We start from the raw sequence: 15,650 nt of genomic DNA, 5'->3' as shown, positions 1-15,650 counted from the left end.
AGATAACTTAATAAATATCATAATAACAATAAACATAACAACAAAATACATAAGTCTTTTAATTTCTTTTTAAGATAACTTAATAAATATCATAATAACAACTTAAATTAAAACAAATTGTAAACTCTTAATTTCTTTTAACAGTCTTTTATTTTCATTTTGATAGGTAGGTTTTTAAGTAGGCAGGTAACAATAATTTACCATTCATTAAAATTTACAGCAAACAGCATTTGTCCTCTTCTTTGAAGAATAGGATGATTTAAAACTCCTATAATATCTTCTTTATTTATCCAACATTTGTCTTCAGGATCAGGGAAAACAAAAATTTTTCCTGAATCCAACTTTGTAGGACTATACTTTACAAAAGATGCTTGAACCTCAGATTGTTTTATTTCCAATACAGTACCAATGAATAAAACATTTTTTGATGAACACTGTCTTGATCCAGAGTAATTGGAAAAATCTACAACAATCCAATCATTTTCCTTGAGTTTTAAATTTTTACCATATGGATATACTCCTTCTAATTGTTTTCCATTTTTCAAAGTTGTATCTACACTGTTTTTGTCACTTTCATAAGCATCTTTCAAACTATTGACTGAAATATCATCATTCTCCTCTAGATCAGGTTGCTACTAAATAACTTATAAATTTTTTTTTTGTTATGCACTTAGTCTATAGCATTTATATAGGTAGGTAGGTAATAGAAATTTTTATAAATGTAGTTGGTAGGTATTGAAATTTGTTAATATTTTCGAGTGTTCCTGTTCACCCCATTTATGACACAGATGAGTAGTATTGAACTTTGAAGCATATTTTCTACTCAAGAAAATACTATAAATTCCAATATTATAGAACAAATCATTATTAATATATGTATATTAACTTTTAATAATTGTAAAAATTGCTTACCTCAACTCCGTGTATGACTTTCCTATGAAGTTTTTCGTGTATTTGAATTTCACAAAAAAAAAACGATAATGATAATAGCTTATCAGTGATAACAAAGTGGTGCTATACCAAATGCGATATAGTCAATATCACCTAAATGTTATTTGAAACAAAATGCCGGTGTTATCATAAAAATTTGTTAACTTTTGCACCAGCGTTATCAATTCGAAACAAATTTTTCTCTTTTTGTTCCTATTCGCCCCGTAGTTCCTATACACCCCATTTTACGGTAGTAAAATGTAAAGAAAATTAATTTTGACACTAAAGAATTACAGCTCAGTGTAGCCAACATGTGTAAGTAATAAATTAATTGTAAATTGTTACTGTTAGTAGTCAGATTGTTACTTTTAAAACCACTATCTATTATAATTGGATTACAAAAACATCGTAAAAATTCGTTAACAAAAGATTGTAGTATATTCGATCATTGTATAATCTAACGAACGTTGAAGTATTTCTAAACTCTATTGCATATCCGTATGATAATTTAAATTTAGATTTTTCAAAATCTAAAAAAAAAATTTTCATTATTTTTGTGTAACAGACGATGTATGTAAACGATGTATGTATGACGATGTCTTTAAATGTTTCCAAGATTTTTAAAAACTTAACATTTTTTCAGATAGGTAGTTTATTTTTATTGTTTTTTTATTTTATTATCATTATCATCATCAAATTAAGGTTTTAATTTTACATGTAACTTAAAGAAAGAATTTTTAGGTAGTCCATTCACAAATGAATCAAAATTAATAGGTAGAAATAATTTTAAATCAATAAGTATAATTTCTTTATTATTTGTAAATTGTTTTTCTGAATAAATCAAATATTAAATTTATACTATAACACTAAACTTAAACTTCACTTTAAGATTATAACAAAATTTATTTATAATAAGGGTCGTGAAATATTATTTACAATTTTATACAACTGAGCACTGATTATACTATTTGTTACTTATGTTTAAACCATTTTTTTTAAACGTAGGGCCGGGCCATATAGTATCCGTCAGTATCGGCCCATCTGGAAAATTCCAGATTTCCAGATGGGCCACTCCGCCTCTGATTGATAGTGTATGTACAGGCCCGGATAGGTCAGTTAAGCATTCAAGAAAATCTCGAAGGGCCACTAATATTTTGAACTGGTATAATAAATTTGACGCAATGCCCACGTAAAGATTTTAATATAAATTTAATATACAGCCAAAATATATTTTTTTTAATTAACTTAGATCGGCATAGCCCCCACAATTCAAAAGTTAGTTCTTATACCTATAGATATAGTAATAAGCATATAATATAATTTGTATAGAATATATTATAAGCAGGGAGGACTCCTGTCCCGACAACAACTTTTGTTGTTTTATACGTCTAATATTCTAACGTCTTATATAATATTATATAATATTATAAAGTTTATTATACGAGTACTTCCATTAATATTGTTTAGCGATTACGGTCGGACGATGTCCATCGTTGTTTTTCTCTAAGAAATTTAGAAAATAACACGTAAGTATACTTATAAGTTATAACTGATGGTGCAACACGATTTGTACGTAATCAATTTCGGGTGAAATAAGAATAATTATACAATGTATAATAGGTATTACTATAATATTGTCATAGTAGTTACGTTTCAGGTCAATACCCTTATCGGCTATCGCACGTCTAAGAAATCTATTTATTATAATATGTTTCTACTTTGTGTATATATATATTTATCATATACCTATAGGTACCTATTAGCGACTGGGTTTTACAAATTACCCTCGAGTCGTAACAAAAGCTTAAGTTAAGTTACATGGTTACACGTATTATTATGAATTATGATATTATTAAGAACAGTTTGAATATACTATCAAAGTAAGAAAAGGAAATCATATTTAATCTTTTTTGTTACGTCGACGAGTACACATCTAATGGTCACCAGTCTGCACTAGTTTAACAGTTAATATATTTTTTTTTGTGATTTTATGCATTTGTGTGACTGACTTCTGCTTTAGAAGATATATATACTGAAGACGGAATCATATATGTAAGTACCTATACTAAAATAAATGTATTATATAAATATGTAATTGTATTTTAAATTATAGTGCGATAATAATTTATTTATACGACTACTAGCCATTAGGTACACATTTTCTTAAGTTTATTGTTTCCTTTTGGATCATATATTTTCCTTTCAAATATACCTAACTATAACATAATATCTTCGATCATAAAAATAGAACTGCCTTTGTTAATTATTTTTTAATATTTGATTTATAGTTAATTACTAATCAAAAATGATAAAAAGTAGTAGAACTAAACGAAGGAGATTACAAGAAGAGATTGCATCAAATGATTTATTGTTTAATAAAGACCATTATTATGTCGAAAATGCAATTTCTCTACCTCCAACATCAACTAATTTCGAATTAACTGAGAACTCGAAAACTGAAATTAATTCAAATTTGTATATTATTCAATCTCCTCATGTATTAGAAACTAATGTTGACAATAATCATTTTGAGCCAATCGAAAATAACACTCCAATTATTACGCACAATAACAACTCTAATAATAATAATGAATCCATGGAAATATTACTTGCAAAATGGGCATTAACATTTAATATTTGACAAAATAGTTTAAATGGCTTACTCAAAATTCTTCGAGCTCGTCCTTTTAATTTATCGACATTACCAAAAGACGCCAGAACAATAATGCGAACAAAAAATGCCAATAATTTATTGGAGGTTATCCCCATTAACCCTGGCGAATATTATCATTTTGGTTTAGCAGTAGGCTTACAAACAGTTTTAAAAAATGTATGTTTAAAAGAAATAAACATAGTTGAGATTGTTGTTGGGATTGATGGTCTACCTTTATCTAAGAGTAGTAAAAGCCAATTTTGGCCAATACTCGGTTATGCAAGACCTTATAGTAATGCAATATTTCTTATTGGTTTATATTGGGGAAATGCAAAACCGAAAGATAGTAATCAATATTTACAACAATTTGTAGACGAAACAAAAATATTGTTAGAAAATTGTGTTATTATTAATAACAAAATAATTAATCTTAAAATAAGTTGTTTTTGTCTTGATGCTCCAGCCAAATCTTTTATTCTTCAAATAAAAGGACATTCGGGTTTTAGCTCTTGTTGTACAAAAGAAGGAGAGTACATAGAAAATCGTATGTGTTTCCCTTATGTTACTGGAGAGCCACTTCCTGCCCGCACCCATAACGATTATATAACAAAAAAATATCATGACCACCATATTGGTACATCAATATCTATATTAAAGAATTTACCAAATTTTGATATAGTAAAATCATTTTCATTAGATTACATGCATCTTATTTGTTTGGGTGTAGTCAGGAAATTAATTCATTTGTGGATTGGTAAAGGTCCTTTAAATGTTAGACTTCGCAGTTCACAAATTAAAGAAATATCCACTACCTATATTATTAAAACTTAGACCTTTTATAACGAACGATTTTTCACGTAAGCCTAGAGGACTTGATGAAATTCATTACTGGAATGCTACAGAACTTTGGCAATTTTTGTTATATACCGGTCCATTGGTCCTCAAAAATATTTTAAACAAAAATTGTTACAAACATTTTATGGTATTAAATATAGCTACCACAATATTATTAAGTCCTCATATGCAAAAATATGTAGATTTTGCTTCTGAATTAATTAAAATATTTTGTTGAAACTTTTGGCCAAATTTATGGAGTTCATATGATTTCACATAATGTACATGGTCTTCTACATATAGTGGATGATTATTGTTTAGTCAAGAAGCTCCTACGAATTTAGTGGTCGGCTTCATTGACTACATCAACGAAAGTCAACAGTTTAAAGGAATACCAGGACCAGTGTGATATTAGGATTTTCAGACTAAGACCTCATCAACTATACTCTGAGATATATAACGTGCACGTATGGCAGGGCACCTACAATAATTTATTGATGAAATATACAAGAAATAATAATAATATAATCATTCGCTAGTGACTCGGTACCGGCGCCTCAGTACCAATCAATAGGAATACAAGGTATAAGTAATAACATAAAATAATCAATAAGTAAATAATAAATAGTACTATCAACACATATGATAGTAATAATAGGTAATCATAATAATAATCAACACCGGATTATGATAAAGAATAATACAACACAAGATCTTATGACAATAATTACGCGCGTCTCCTGCGACCGTTGGTGATCACTTGGTGGTTGCCAACTATGAATTGATAACAGGTACGGCGACACTATGACCACTGACGATTGAGTCCACACGTAGCACTCATCATCGGGTGCGGCGGTTAAGATGACGTATATCAGAGACTACCGGTGTGGGTTCGGTTTAATCATAACCGAACGCATGCGTATTACCGGCGATTCACAGCTGCTTGCCAAACAGCGACCGTATAACAATATCACCACAGGTCGCACGAACAACACGTGAATATAATCTATGTCGGACGACCGGGCACCGTATCAAAGACAATAATACGATTAACGGAGCGGCGAAACACAGCCTATGGAGGTTACGGCAACGGATATTTATAATACGATTATTACGGCGCTGATATGGCGGCACGCGTCGCGTGAACGGCAAATCAAGTCGCGATCACAAAAGCACAGGCAACGCTTAACCGTAAGCCGGCCAGCGCAACGACAGAACGACGGACCGTACGCTGACAAAGGTCGTTGGGTAACTAACTAGGTCAACGTTTCACAGAGTCTACGGCGGACGTGCGTTTTCACTTATCGGTGACAGCATGCTAGACGGGCGGGGAAACGGCACGACCGGTTCACAGACGCATCGGCCATACATCGACTGAGGCGCTCGAACAATTATAATAGCTTAATCAAGCTCTTAATCAGATGCAAAAAAATTGGCAACAAAAGCAACATGCACATCAAATTTATCTGGTGATGATATAAGGGCAGCTAGAATGAAAAAAAAAAATTCAAAAAATACTATTAACGATCCACCCATGTTTAAAACTAATTATATAAACCAGACTATGAATCACAATAATCAAGAAGGTATAAAATCAATGAAATATCTATACAATGCTATTATATCAAAATGCTTATAAATTAATTATTTAGCAATAGAACTTCCTATTATATTTGTAACAAATAACAAAAATGTTAATATTATATACCTACCTAATATAATTATTATAATATTAACAATAGCTATGAGATAATACAAATATTTTTTTTTATTAATAAATAATTTGTATTTGATTTTCATAGTATTTTTAACACTAAACATAATTATTATGTCGTAGTTTATTTTATTAATAAATAAATGTAATAGTAGGCATACTTATAAATAATATTGTAAAACTCAAGGCAGTCAGGCGACAGGCGCCACAATAATATATCTAATTTTAATTTATTGTACCTACTAGTACATTTAAACTTACATAAGTATTATTTTATTTATTTTAATTTTACATTAAACATAATAAAATGTATACATTGTATTACATTACATTTGATATACTTAGTTGTAGTTAAAAACTATATATTTTAGGTATTTTAAATGTATTGCATGAGAATATATATAATAATAAGAAATTATCTAACTTTTAGTTTTAACAGATAATGATGATAGCTATTTTATGGGGAAAAAAATCATTATCGTATAAGGCTAGCAAAAATATACATAAAAGAAAATTTGAAAGTCCAAAGAAAAAATGTTCACCTTCAAGTGAGTAATAATATATATATATATTATATATGTATTATGTATAAATATTTAACGATTAATTTAAATAAGTTTATATTCTAATTTAATAGTTATTGTATATATTTTTAACTTATATAAAATATATTATTGTTTATTAGGCCATCATTATAATTATGTAATACATATTTTGTACACATAATTCTTATAACTTTTATAAGTATATAATATTATAATATAATATACAAGTTAATCTATAGTTAATTTTGAATTTCTTTCATACTTACTAAATTTATTTTATACTCATTAATATTGCATAATTATAAGTACATTTTCAGAATGTATTACTTTAATGTAGAATTTATTAATATATTTTATTATATATGTGTGTATGTAAAGAATATATTATTAATATCAAATATAAACAATACTAAAACTTAACCTATAATAACTTTATTTATATACAATTTAAGTAGGTATTAATCATAATTTTATAATTTAGGTAATTTATTAAGTTTTGAAGATGATTCTAAAATGAAAAAAGCTAGGTCATTGATATTTGATGTATCATCGTCTGGTAAGTTAAAAAATATTTAAATTATGTTTACAAAATATAATTAATTAAAAATCTTTGTTTTAAATTATTTTGGACAGTATAATATTTTTAATGTTCTTTAGATGATGAGCATCTATCAACTCAATCAAATTCACCGCATAATTCTATTCATCAACCATCTACTTCGAGTTATGCTCATCAGCCAATTGCTTATAATTTACAGCCATCAGTCTCTACATCTACTTATAATAATAATGAACCATCTATCTCTACATATACTTCCAAACCATCTACCTCTACTTATCAGTCAAATTCTTCTATGACTTCTGTTGAGCCCATATAACAGGTACATATATATTATAGTAGGTATATAATAGTATATATAATTATTATAATGTATATATTAAAATACAATTTAGCTTATAATTAATATATACATAGGTCGTATTAGGGTACCTGGTACCTATCAAATATAGAGTACAACATTGAAATGTAATATAGGTACCTACATTATTAATTATCACATATATTATAACATAGAACTTCTAAAATATTTTATTTCAGATTTGCATGCAGATATTTAAAAAAAAATGTATAATACAGTTGTTGGAATTAAACTAGACATTAAAGAAAATAACTATAAATTAACTAGGATGGAAAATACCATCAATGACATGAAAGAGTTTTATCGCAACACTAATAATGTAATCCATCAACATACAGAAAATAAAACATGGGATTTCCCAATAAAAACATTGGACGAACTTGACAACTTTGAAGAAAAACTTAGTGATGATCAATTTAAATCAAATGTTGTGAGTTTTATTAATATATTTATTATAGTATACTATTTTAAAATATATAATATAATATTTTTTAAAGCATAGGAACAAATAATTCTTAATCATTTTTGTTTTTAGATATTGGAAAAAAGTTTGTATGTCCGAGATAGCGTAGGAGCAACTGTTCGTTTTATTCTTTACAAAATGTTTGACGATAACCTATTGATGTTGTTCTCATACATTGGGCAAAAAAAAAAAAAATAACATCTTCAACATTAAAATCAAATAGTGTTATATTTGGTAAATATTATAATTTAATAATTTAAAAACTATTATATATTGATATATTTAATTCAACCAATGAACCACAATACTTGTACAACACAAATATTATATAATAAAAACATAAAATAGATAATAATTAATAAATATCAAAATCATCATTAAATGTATAAACTATAAATATTTGTTTGTCTAGCCAATTTACATTATTTTATTCTTTATAGATGCTGTTAGAAAAATTTACACATTTCAAAATGTTCCAGAACAAGAAATAATCAACCCATTAAAATTACATTTGGCACAAGCAAAGGCCCGTCTTGAAAAAAAATATAGTAAAAATAGAGATGATTAAATTTAATCTCAGTTATATACTTTTATGTAAATAGTTATATTAATATTATTATATTCCTTGTGATATAATATTGTATTTATTTGTATTTTGATACATATTCTTTAATATATATTAGTTTATATTATATTACCTAAAATAGTTTATGTAAAAATATATTATTTAACTCTTAATTCTCTCTTGATAAGTCAATATATAACAATATAATAATAATATACATATTTATTATATATAACATTATTACTATAACTAATTATCACTATTTATTGAATTTTGTAATATTATTATAAAATTGTTTTTATTATTTGATTATTTAAATCTCTGTTTGCAGTTAATATAAATCTTAAATGCTTTATATAATTATATATTGTACACTTCTCCGGGACTTATGTATCTTATATTATCTTATAACCTTTATATCTTATATTCTTAATTAATTGTACAGCTATCATAAAAAAAAGTATATATTTATGATTTTTTCTTCTACTAAATTAGTGTTTTATTTATTGATAATATAATTATGTTATTTACCCATGTACTTCCTTATTATTAAAATTTAAATGTTTATTTTTATTTAGAATCTTTATATTTCATTACATAACTTATATAAAACTCAGTAGAATTTTCAAATCTAATATTCCTTTATAAATAGGAAACATTTAACTTAGGTTGGTAAATTTAAAAATATATTTTTTTCCAAAACTTTAATAAAACTTGTTTGTCATTGATGTCCTTATAACCTTCCATACTGCCACTATGATAATATTAAAATACCAAAACCTAATCTTAGGCCTTGGTAACGGCTTCAAGCACTGAGCAGTGAATATTAAGTATGGCAACTGATAATGCATTATTTAGTATTAATAACAAAGCTGACAACTTAATGAGCTTTAATAGTTTATTATTACATGTGTATAGTATAAAAAACATTGAAATATTTGTATTATAAACCTCTCTATTGCATGCATGTATAGACATATTATAATAAAGCAGTTATTGTTGGTAGTAGAGTAAGTTATATAATATACTACATATATGATAAGTACCTATAATTAATATATTCTAGTAATAAAAATATAATTTAAAAAAAAAATGTATTATACATATTATAGAAGAAAAATGTATTTAAAATATTATTTTAAAATGGTTTTAAAATATTTTTAAAATGTTATGAAAAAATATTTTTTTAAACATTACTTTGCTGGCCAAAAAATATTTTTAAAATGTTTTTAAGGCATTTAAAAATGTTCTGACAATGTAATGAAAACTATTTAAAAACATTTTCGTTTCTTGAAAAACGTTTTGAAAATATATTAAAAATATTAATTTGCTGTATGGTAAGAAAATCCGCTCCCTACTATTATTTACCAACACATCGAACGGAGACGGGCTACGTCGAACGAGCGTGTGCGTCTTTCTCATGTATCCCTGGTATTCGTAGACACAATATAAAGGCCTTTGCTTTTATTTTTGATATTCAAATGTGTACAGCAGCTATCTATTATAGACGAATATTATTGTCCGCATAACGCAAAGTAAATGTTCATAATTAAGGCAGATTGCATTTTTATTTTCCGATTTCAATTATTAATACTTATTTCAACTGATTATCCACTTTTCTAGGTTTTTTTTTTTATCAACGGCTCATTTAAGTACATGTGCATTTTGAGCATTTAAGTCGATTACGTTTGGCAAGGAAGTGCGCGTATTTGGAAAAATACCTAAAACCCTTCTCCCACGAAACATAATAAAGAATAGAAACAAATGAATTCGAATGAATTTATCGAAATCAATGTACGAACGATTAAGCGATATTCGCTAAACTGATCGAATGACATGAATCCTATGAAAACAGAGAAGACAACAACTTTGTTTGTATAAATGGCTGTGTTGCATACCTATTTAGCTACCGTACAGGACGGGTGAACACTATTGGGTAAACGAAGTACATTGCAAACGGATATCTGTATGGATATTCGAAGTGTGTTTATCGTGGAATGTGTATAATGTGGCAGGTAAAGGGAATACTATTAGAAATTGTTGTTCATGGAAATGCTCGGACCGCGCGAATCTCGTTCATAAAATCCTGGTACGCGTAAGTGCTGCAATTAGAACCTCGCAAGAAATAAGAGCTTAAAGTCGATGCCGATTCTGTCGGCGCGGCGCCTGATGATAGTAGAGAACACAAACGTACTCGTCAGTCGATTCCTTGGCTGTATGTTTTCCGAATACCAGGATTTTATGAAATGATTCGTGCGCCCTGACCATTTCCATAGCGATTACTTGGACTGCACGTTGTGAAACGTCGTCATATTTTTAATAAAAATATTCTACGCGTATCGTAGATTAATGTGCATTAGAATTGAAGTCCGAGCGCTGAACATCACTTAAATACGTAAGTATCTACTATATGTTAAACTCAATATCGTAATAAACATTGCAAAATATGTATAAATTGAATAATATATGATTAATTACGATTATTCATTGAATAATAAAACAATATACAACACGTTCAATAATTTTATATAGGTAGCGAACAATATTTGCTAAGACTTGAACTTGAAATAATCAAATGATTACAAAACAAAAAATCCTATCCGTGTGTTTCCGATGTTTTTGAAATGTAATAATACCAAAACCGTAAATTAATAACCGATCATTATACCCGTAAAGAACATGTACGTCACGTTATTTACATTTTACACAATAATGTAGCGATTATTGTGTGGTCCATCACTTTTGCAGGCATGTAATCGTATCATAAAATGTAACCAACAAATCATTTATGACTGCAGAACGGACTATATTGAATCAAAGTATTAAAAAATCAATAATTATCGAAAACATGTATAAGTATTGAATACTATAAAATAATTAATATTATTTTATTTAAATATAATACGTACGATGTATGTATAAACAACTATGGGTTTTATTCCAGAACAAAGCATTGAGAAACGACATACTCTCGTTGGTTTGCAAAAAAAATTGAGATTGATCGGTCAGATAATACTGTTGTATTGATTTAAAGACCGTTTAACCCCAATAACTGACGTGGTCATGCAGTAAGAAATCGATTTCGATTTCATAACTTTCGACATTTCAATCCTTAGACACTAGACGTACGCGAGATCGCGTTGTAAATGCGTCTACGAATACCACTTAAAACGATTGTCGATTTGGTAGATAAAACTTCCTTATTTTGTAATCGTATAGTTCGGCATCATCAATGTCGATAATATGTAGTAAACAATAAGTATGAACACGGACGATAACTGAACTGGTTCTAATCTGTTTGGTGCCATGCTGCCGGTCGACAATAAGTACGTCAATTCCATTTGGATGACGTGTTATATTTATTTGTTGGTCGTCGAAAATTACTGATCTTGTTAATTTAGACTAACCAGATACTATTGATAATCGTCGAAAACCAAAAAAATACTAAAATATATGCACTTTTTAACAAATGTGCAAATTAATTGTGTAAACTGAATTCGGGTTTAATGAACAAGGGATGATATCAATCACACACATTTTTTATTCCGATTTTAACCAATCCTCATTCCAATTAAATTGTTTTCAAGAAAATCCGCTCCCTACTATTATTTACCAACACATCGAACGGAGACGGGCTACGTCGAACGAGCGTGTGCGTCTTTCTCATGTATCCCTGGTATTCGTAGACACAATATAAAGGCCTTTGCTTTTATTTTTGATATTCAAATGTGTACAGCAGCTATCTATTATAGACGAATATTATTGTCCGCATAACGCAAAGTAAATGTTCATAATTAAGGCAGATTGCATTTTTATTTTCCGATTTCAATTATTAATACTTATTTCAACTGATTATCCACTTTTCTAGGTTTTTTTTTTTTATCAACGGCTCATTTAAGTACATGTGCATTTTGAGCATTTAAGTCGATTACGTTTGGCAAGGAAGTGCGCGTATTTGGAAAAATACCTAAAACCCTTCTCCCACGAAACATAATAAAGAATAGAAACAAATGAATTCGAATGAATTTATCGAAATCAATGTACGAACGATTAAGCGATATTCGCTAAACTGATCGAATGACATGAATCCTATGAAAACAGAGAAGACAACAACTTTGTTTGTATAAATGGCTGTGTTGCATACCTATTTAGCTACCGTACAGGACGGGTGAACACTATTGGGTAAACGAAGTACATTGCAAACGGATATCTGTATGGATATTCGAAGTGTGTTTATCGTGGAATGTGTATAATGTGGCAGGTAAAGGGAATACTATTAGAAATTGTTGTTCATGGAAATGCTCGGACCGCGCGAATCTCGTTCATAAAATCCTGGTACGCGTAAGTGCTGCAATTAGAACCTCGCAAGAAATAAGAGCTTAAAGTCGATGCCGATTCTGTCGGCGCGGCGCCTGATGATAGTAGAGAACACAAACGTACTCGTCAGTCGATTCCTTGGCTGTATGTTTTCCGAATACCAGGATTTTATGAAATGATTCGTGCGCCCTGACCATTTCCATAGCGATTACTTGGACTGCACGTTGTGAAACGTCGTCATATTTTTAATAAAAATATTCTACGCGTATCGTAGATTAATGTGCATTAGAATTGAAGTCCGAGCGCTGAACATCACTTAAATACGTAAGTATCTACTATATGTTAAACTCAATATCGTAATAAACATTGCAAAATATGTATAAATTGAATAATATATGATTAATTACGATTATTCATTGAATAATAAAACAATATACAACACGTTCAATAATTTTATATAGGTAGCGAACAATATTTGCTAAGACTTGAACTTGAAATAATCAAATGATTACAAAACAAAAAATCCTATCCGTGTGTTTCCGATGTTTTTGAAATGTAATAATACCAAAACCGTAAATTAATAACCGATCATTATACCCGTAAAGAACATGTACGTCACGTTATTTACATTTTACACAATAATGTAGCGATTATTGTGTGGTCCATCACTTTTGCAGGCATGTAATCGTATCATAAAATGTAACCAACAAATCATTTATGACTGCAGAACGGACTATATTGAATCAAAGTATTAAAAAATCAATAATTATCGAAAACATGTATAAGTATTGAATACTATAAAATAATTAATATTATTTTATTTAAATATAATACGTACGATGTATGTATAAACAACTATGGGTTTTATTCCAGAACAAAGCATTGAGAAACGACATACTCTCGTTGGTTTGCAAAAAAAATTGAGATTGATCGGTCAGATAATACTGTTGTATTGATTTAAAGACCGTTTAACCCCAATAACTGACGTGGTCATGCAGTAAGAAATCGATTTCGATTTCATAACTTTCGACATTTCAATCCTTAGACACTAGACGTACGCGAGATCGCGTTGTAAATGCGTCTACGAATACCACTTAAAACGATTGTCGATTTGGTAGATAAAACTTCCTTATTTTGTAATCGTATAGTTCGGCATCATCAATGTCGATAATATGTAGTAAACAATAAGTATGAACACGGACGATAACTGAACTGGTTCTAATCTGTTTGGTGCCATGCTGCCGGTCGACAATAAGTACGTCAATTCCATTTGGATGACGTGTTATATTTATTTGTTGGTCGTCGAAAATTACTGATCTTGTTAATTTAGACTAACCAGATACTATTGATAATCGTCGAAAACCAAAAAAATACTAAAATATATGCACTTTTTAACAAATGTGCAAATTAATTGTGTAAACTGAATTCGGGTTTAATGAACAAGGGATGATATCAATCACACACATTTTTTATTCCGATTTTAACCAATCCTCATTCCAATTAAAGTGTTTTCAAGAAAATCCGCTCCCTACTATTATTTACCAACACATCGAACGGAGACGGGCTACGTCGAACGAGCGTGTGCGTCTTTCTCATGTATCCCTGGTATTCGTAGACACAATATAAAGGCCTTTGCTTTTATTTTTGATATTCAAATGTGTACAGCAGCTATCTATTATAGACGAATATTATTGTCCGCATAACGCAAAGTAAATGTTCATAATTAAGGCAGATTGCATTTTTATTTTCCGATTTCAATTATTAATACTTATTTCAACTGATTATCCACTTTTCTAGGTTTTTTTTTTTTATCAACGGCTCATTTAAGTACATGTGCATTTTGAGCATTTAAGTCGATTACGTTTGGCAAGGAAGTGCGCGTATTTGGAAAAATACCTAAAACCCTTCTCCCACGAAACATAATAAAGAATAGAAACAAATGAATTCGAATGAATTTATCGAAATCAATGTACGAACGATTAAGCGATATTCGCTAAACTGATCGAATGACATGAATCCTATGAAAACAGAGAAGACAACAACTTTGTTTGTATAAATGGCTGTGTTGCATACCTATTTAGCTACCGTACAGGACGGGTGAACACTATTGGGTAAACGAAGTACATTGCAAACGGATATCTGTATGGATATTCGAAGTGTGTTTATCGTGGAATGTGTATAATGTGGCAGGTAAAGGGAATACTATTAGAAATTGTTGTTCATGGAAATGCTCGGACCGCGCGAATCTCGTTCATAAAATCCTGGTACGCGTAAGTGCTGCAATTAGAACCTCGCAAGAAATAAGAGCTTAAAGTCGATGCCGATTCTGTCGGCGCGGCGCCTGATGATAGTAGAGAACACAAACGTACTTGTCAGTCGATTCCTTGGCTGTATGTTTTCCGAATACCAGGATTTTATGAAATGATTCGTGCGCCCTGACCATTTCCATAGCGATTACTTGGACTGCACGTTGTGAAACGTCGTCATATTTTTAATAAAAATATTCTACGCGTATCGTAGATTAATGTGCATTAGAATTGAAGTCCGAGCGCTGAACATCACTTAAATACGTAAGTATCTACTATATGTTAAACTCAATATCGTAATAAATATTGCAAAATATGTATAAATTGAATAATATATGATTAATTACGATTATTCATTGAATAATAAAACAATATACAACACGTTCAATAATTTTATATAGGT

At 29.2% G+C, this 15,650-nt stretch overlaps 1 protein-coding gene and 2 pseudogenes across 1 annotated transcript; all 3 read left to right on the top strand.

The window, feature by feature from the left end:
* Positions 1-3,235: 3,235 nt before the first annotated feature.
* Positions 3,236-4,761, top strand: LOC149060181 (uncharacterized; annotated as a pseudogene).
* A 971-nt stretch (positions 4,762-5,732) lies between these two features.
* Positions 5,733-7,662, top strand: LOC149060180 (uncharacterized; annotated as a pseudogene).
* On the top strand, positions 7,375-8,619 carry LOC149060179 (uncharacterized). The gene is made up of 4 exons (XM_089216216.1): positions 7,375-7,557; positions 7,776-8,026; positions 8,132-8,293; positions 8,500-8,619. Exons 2-3 carry the CDS (start codon positions 7,802-7,804, stop codon positions 8,255-8,257), a joined length of 351 nt encoding a protein of 116 aa, XP_089072342.1. The 5' UTR covers positions 7,375-7,557; positions 7,776-7,801; the 3' UTR covers positions 8,258-8,293; positions 8,500-8,619.
* The last annotated feature ends 7,031 nt before the right edge of the window (positions 8,620-15,650 follow it).

Source organism: Diuraphis noxia, unplaced genomic scaffold (genome assembly GCF_037042655.1).
Source record: "Diuraphis noxia isolate RWA-SAM2 unplaced genomic scaffold, SU_Dnox_SAM2 contig0001, whole genome shotgun sequence".
In the NCBI taxonomy this organism is placed as follows: domain Eukaryota; kingdom Metazoa; phylum Arthropoda; class Insecta; order Hemiptera; family Aphididae; genus Diuraphis; species Diuraphis noxia.
The sequence above is the reverse complement of the archived record's forward strand: the minus strand, read 5'-3'. Positions and strand labels throughout refer to the sequence as shown.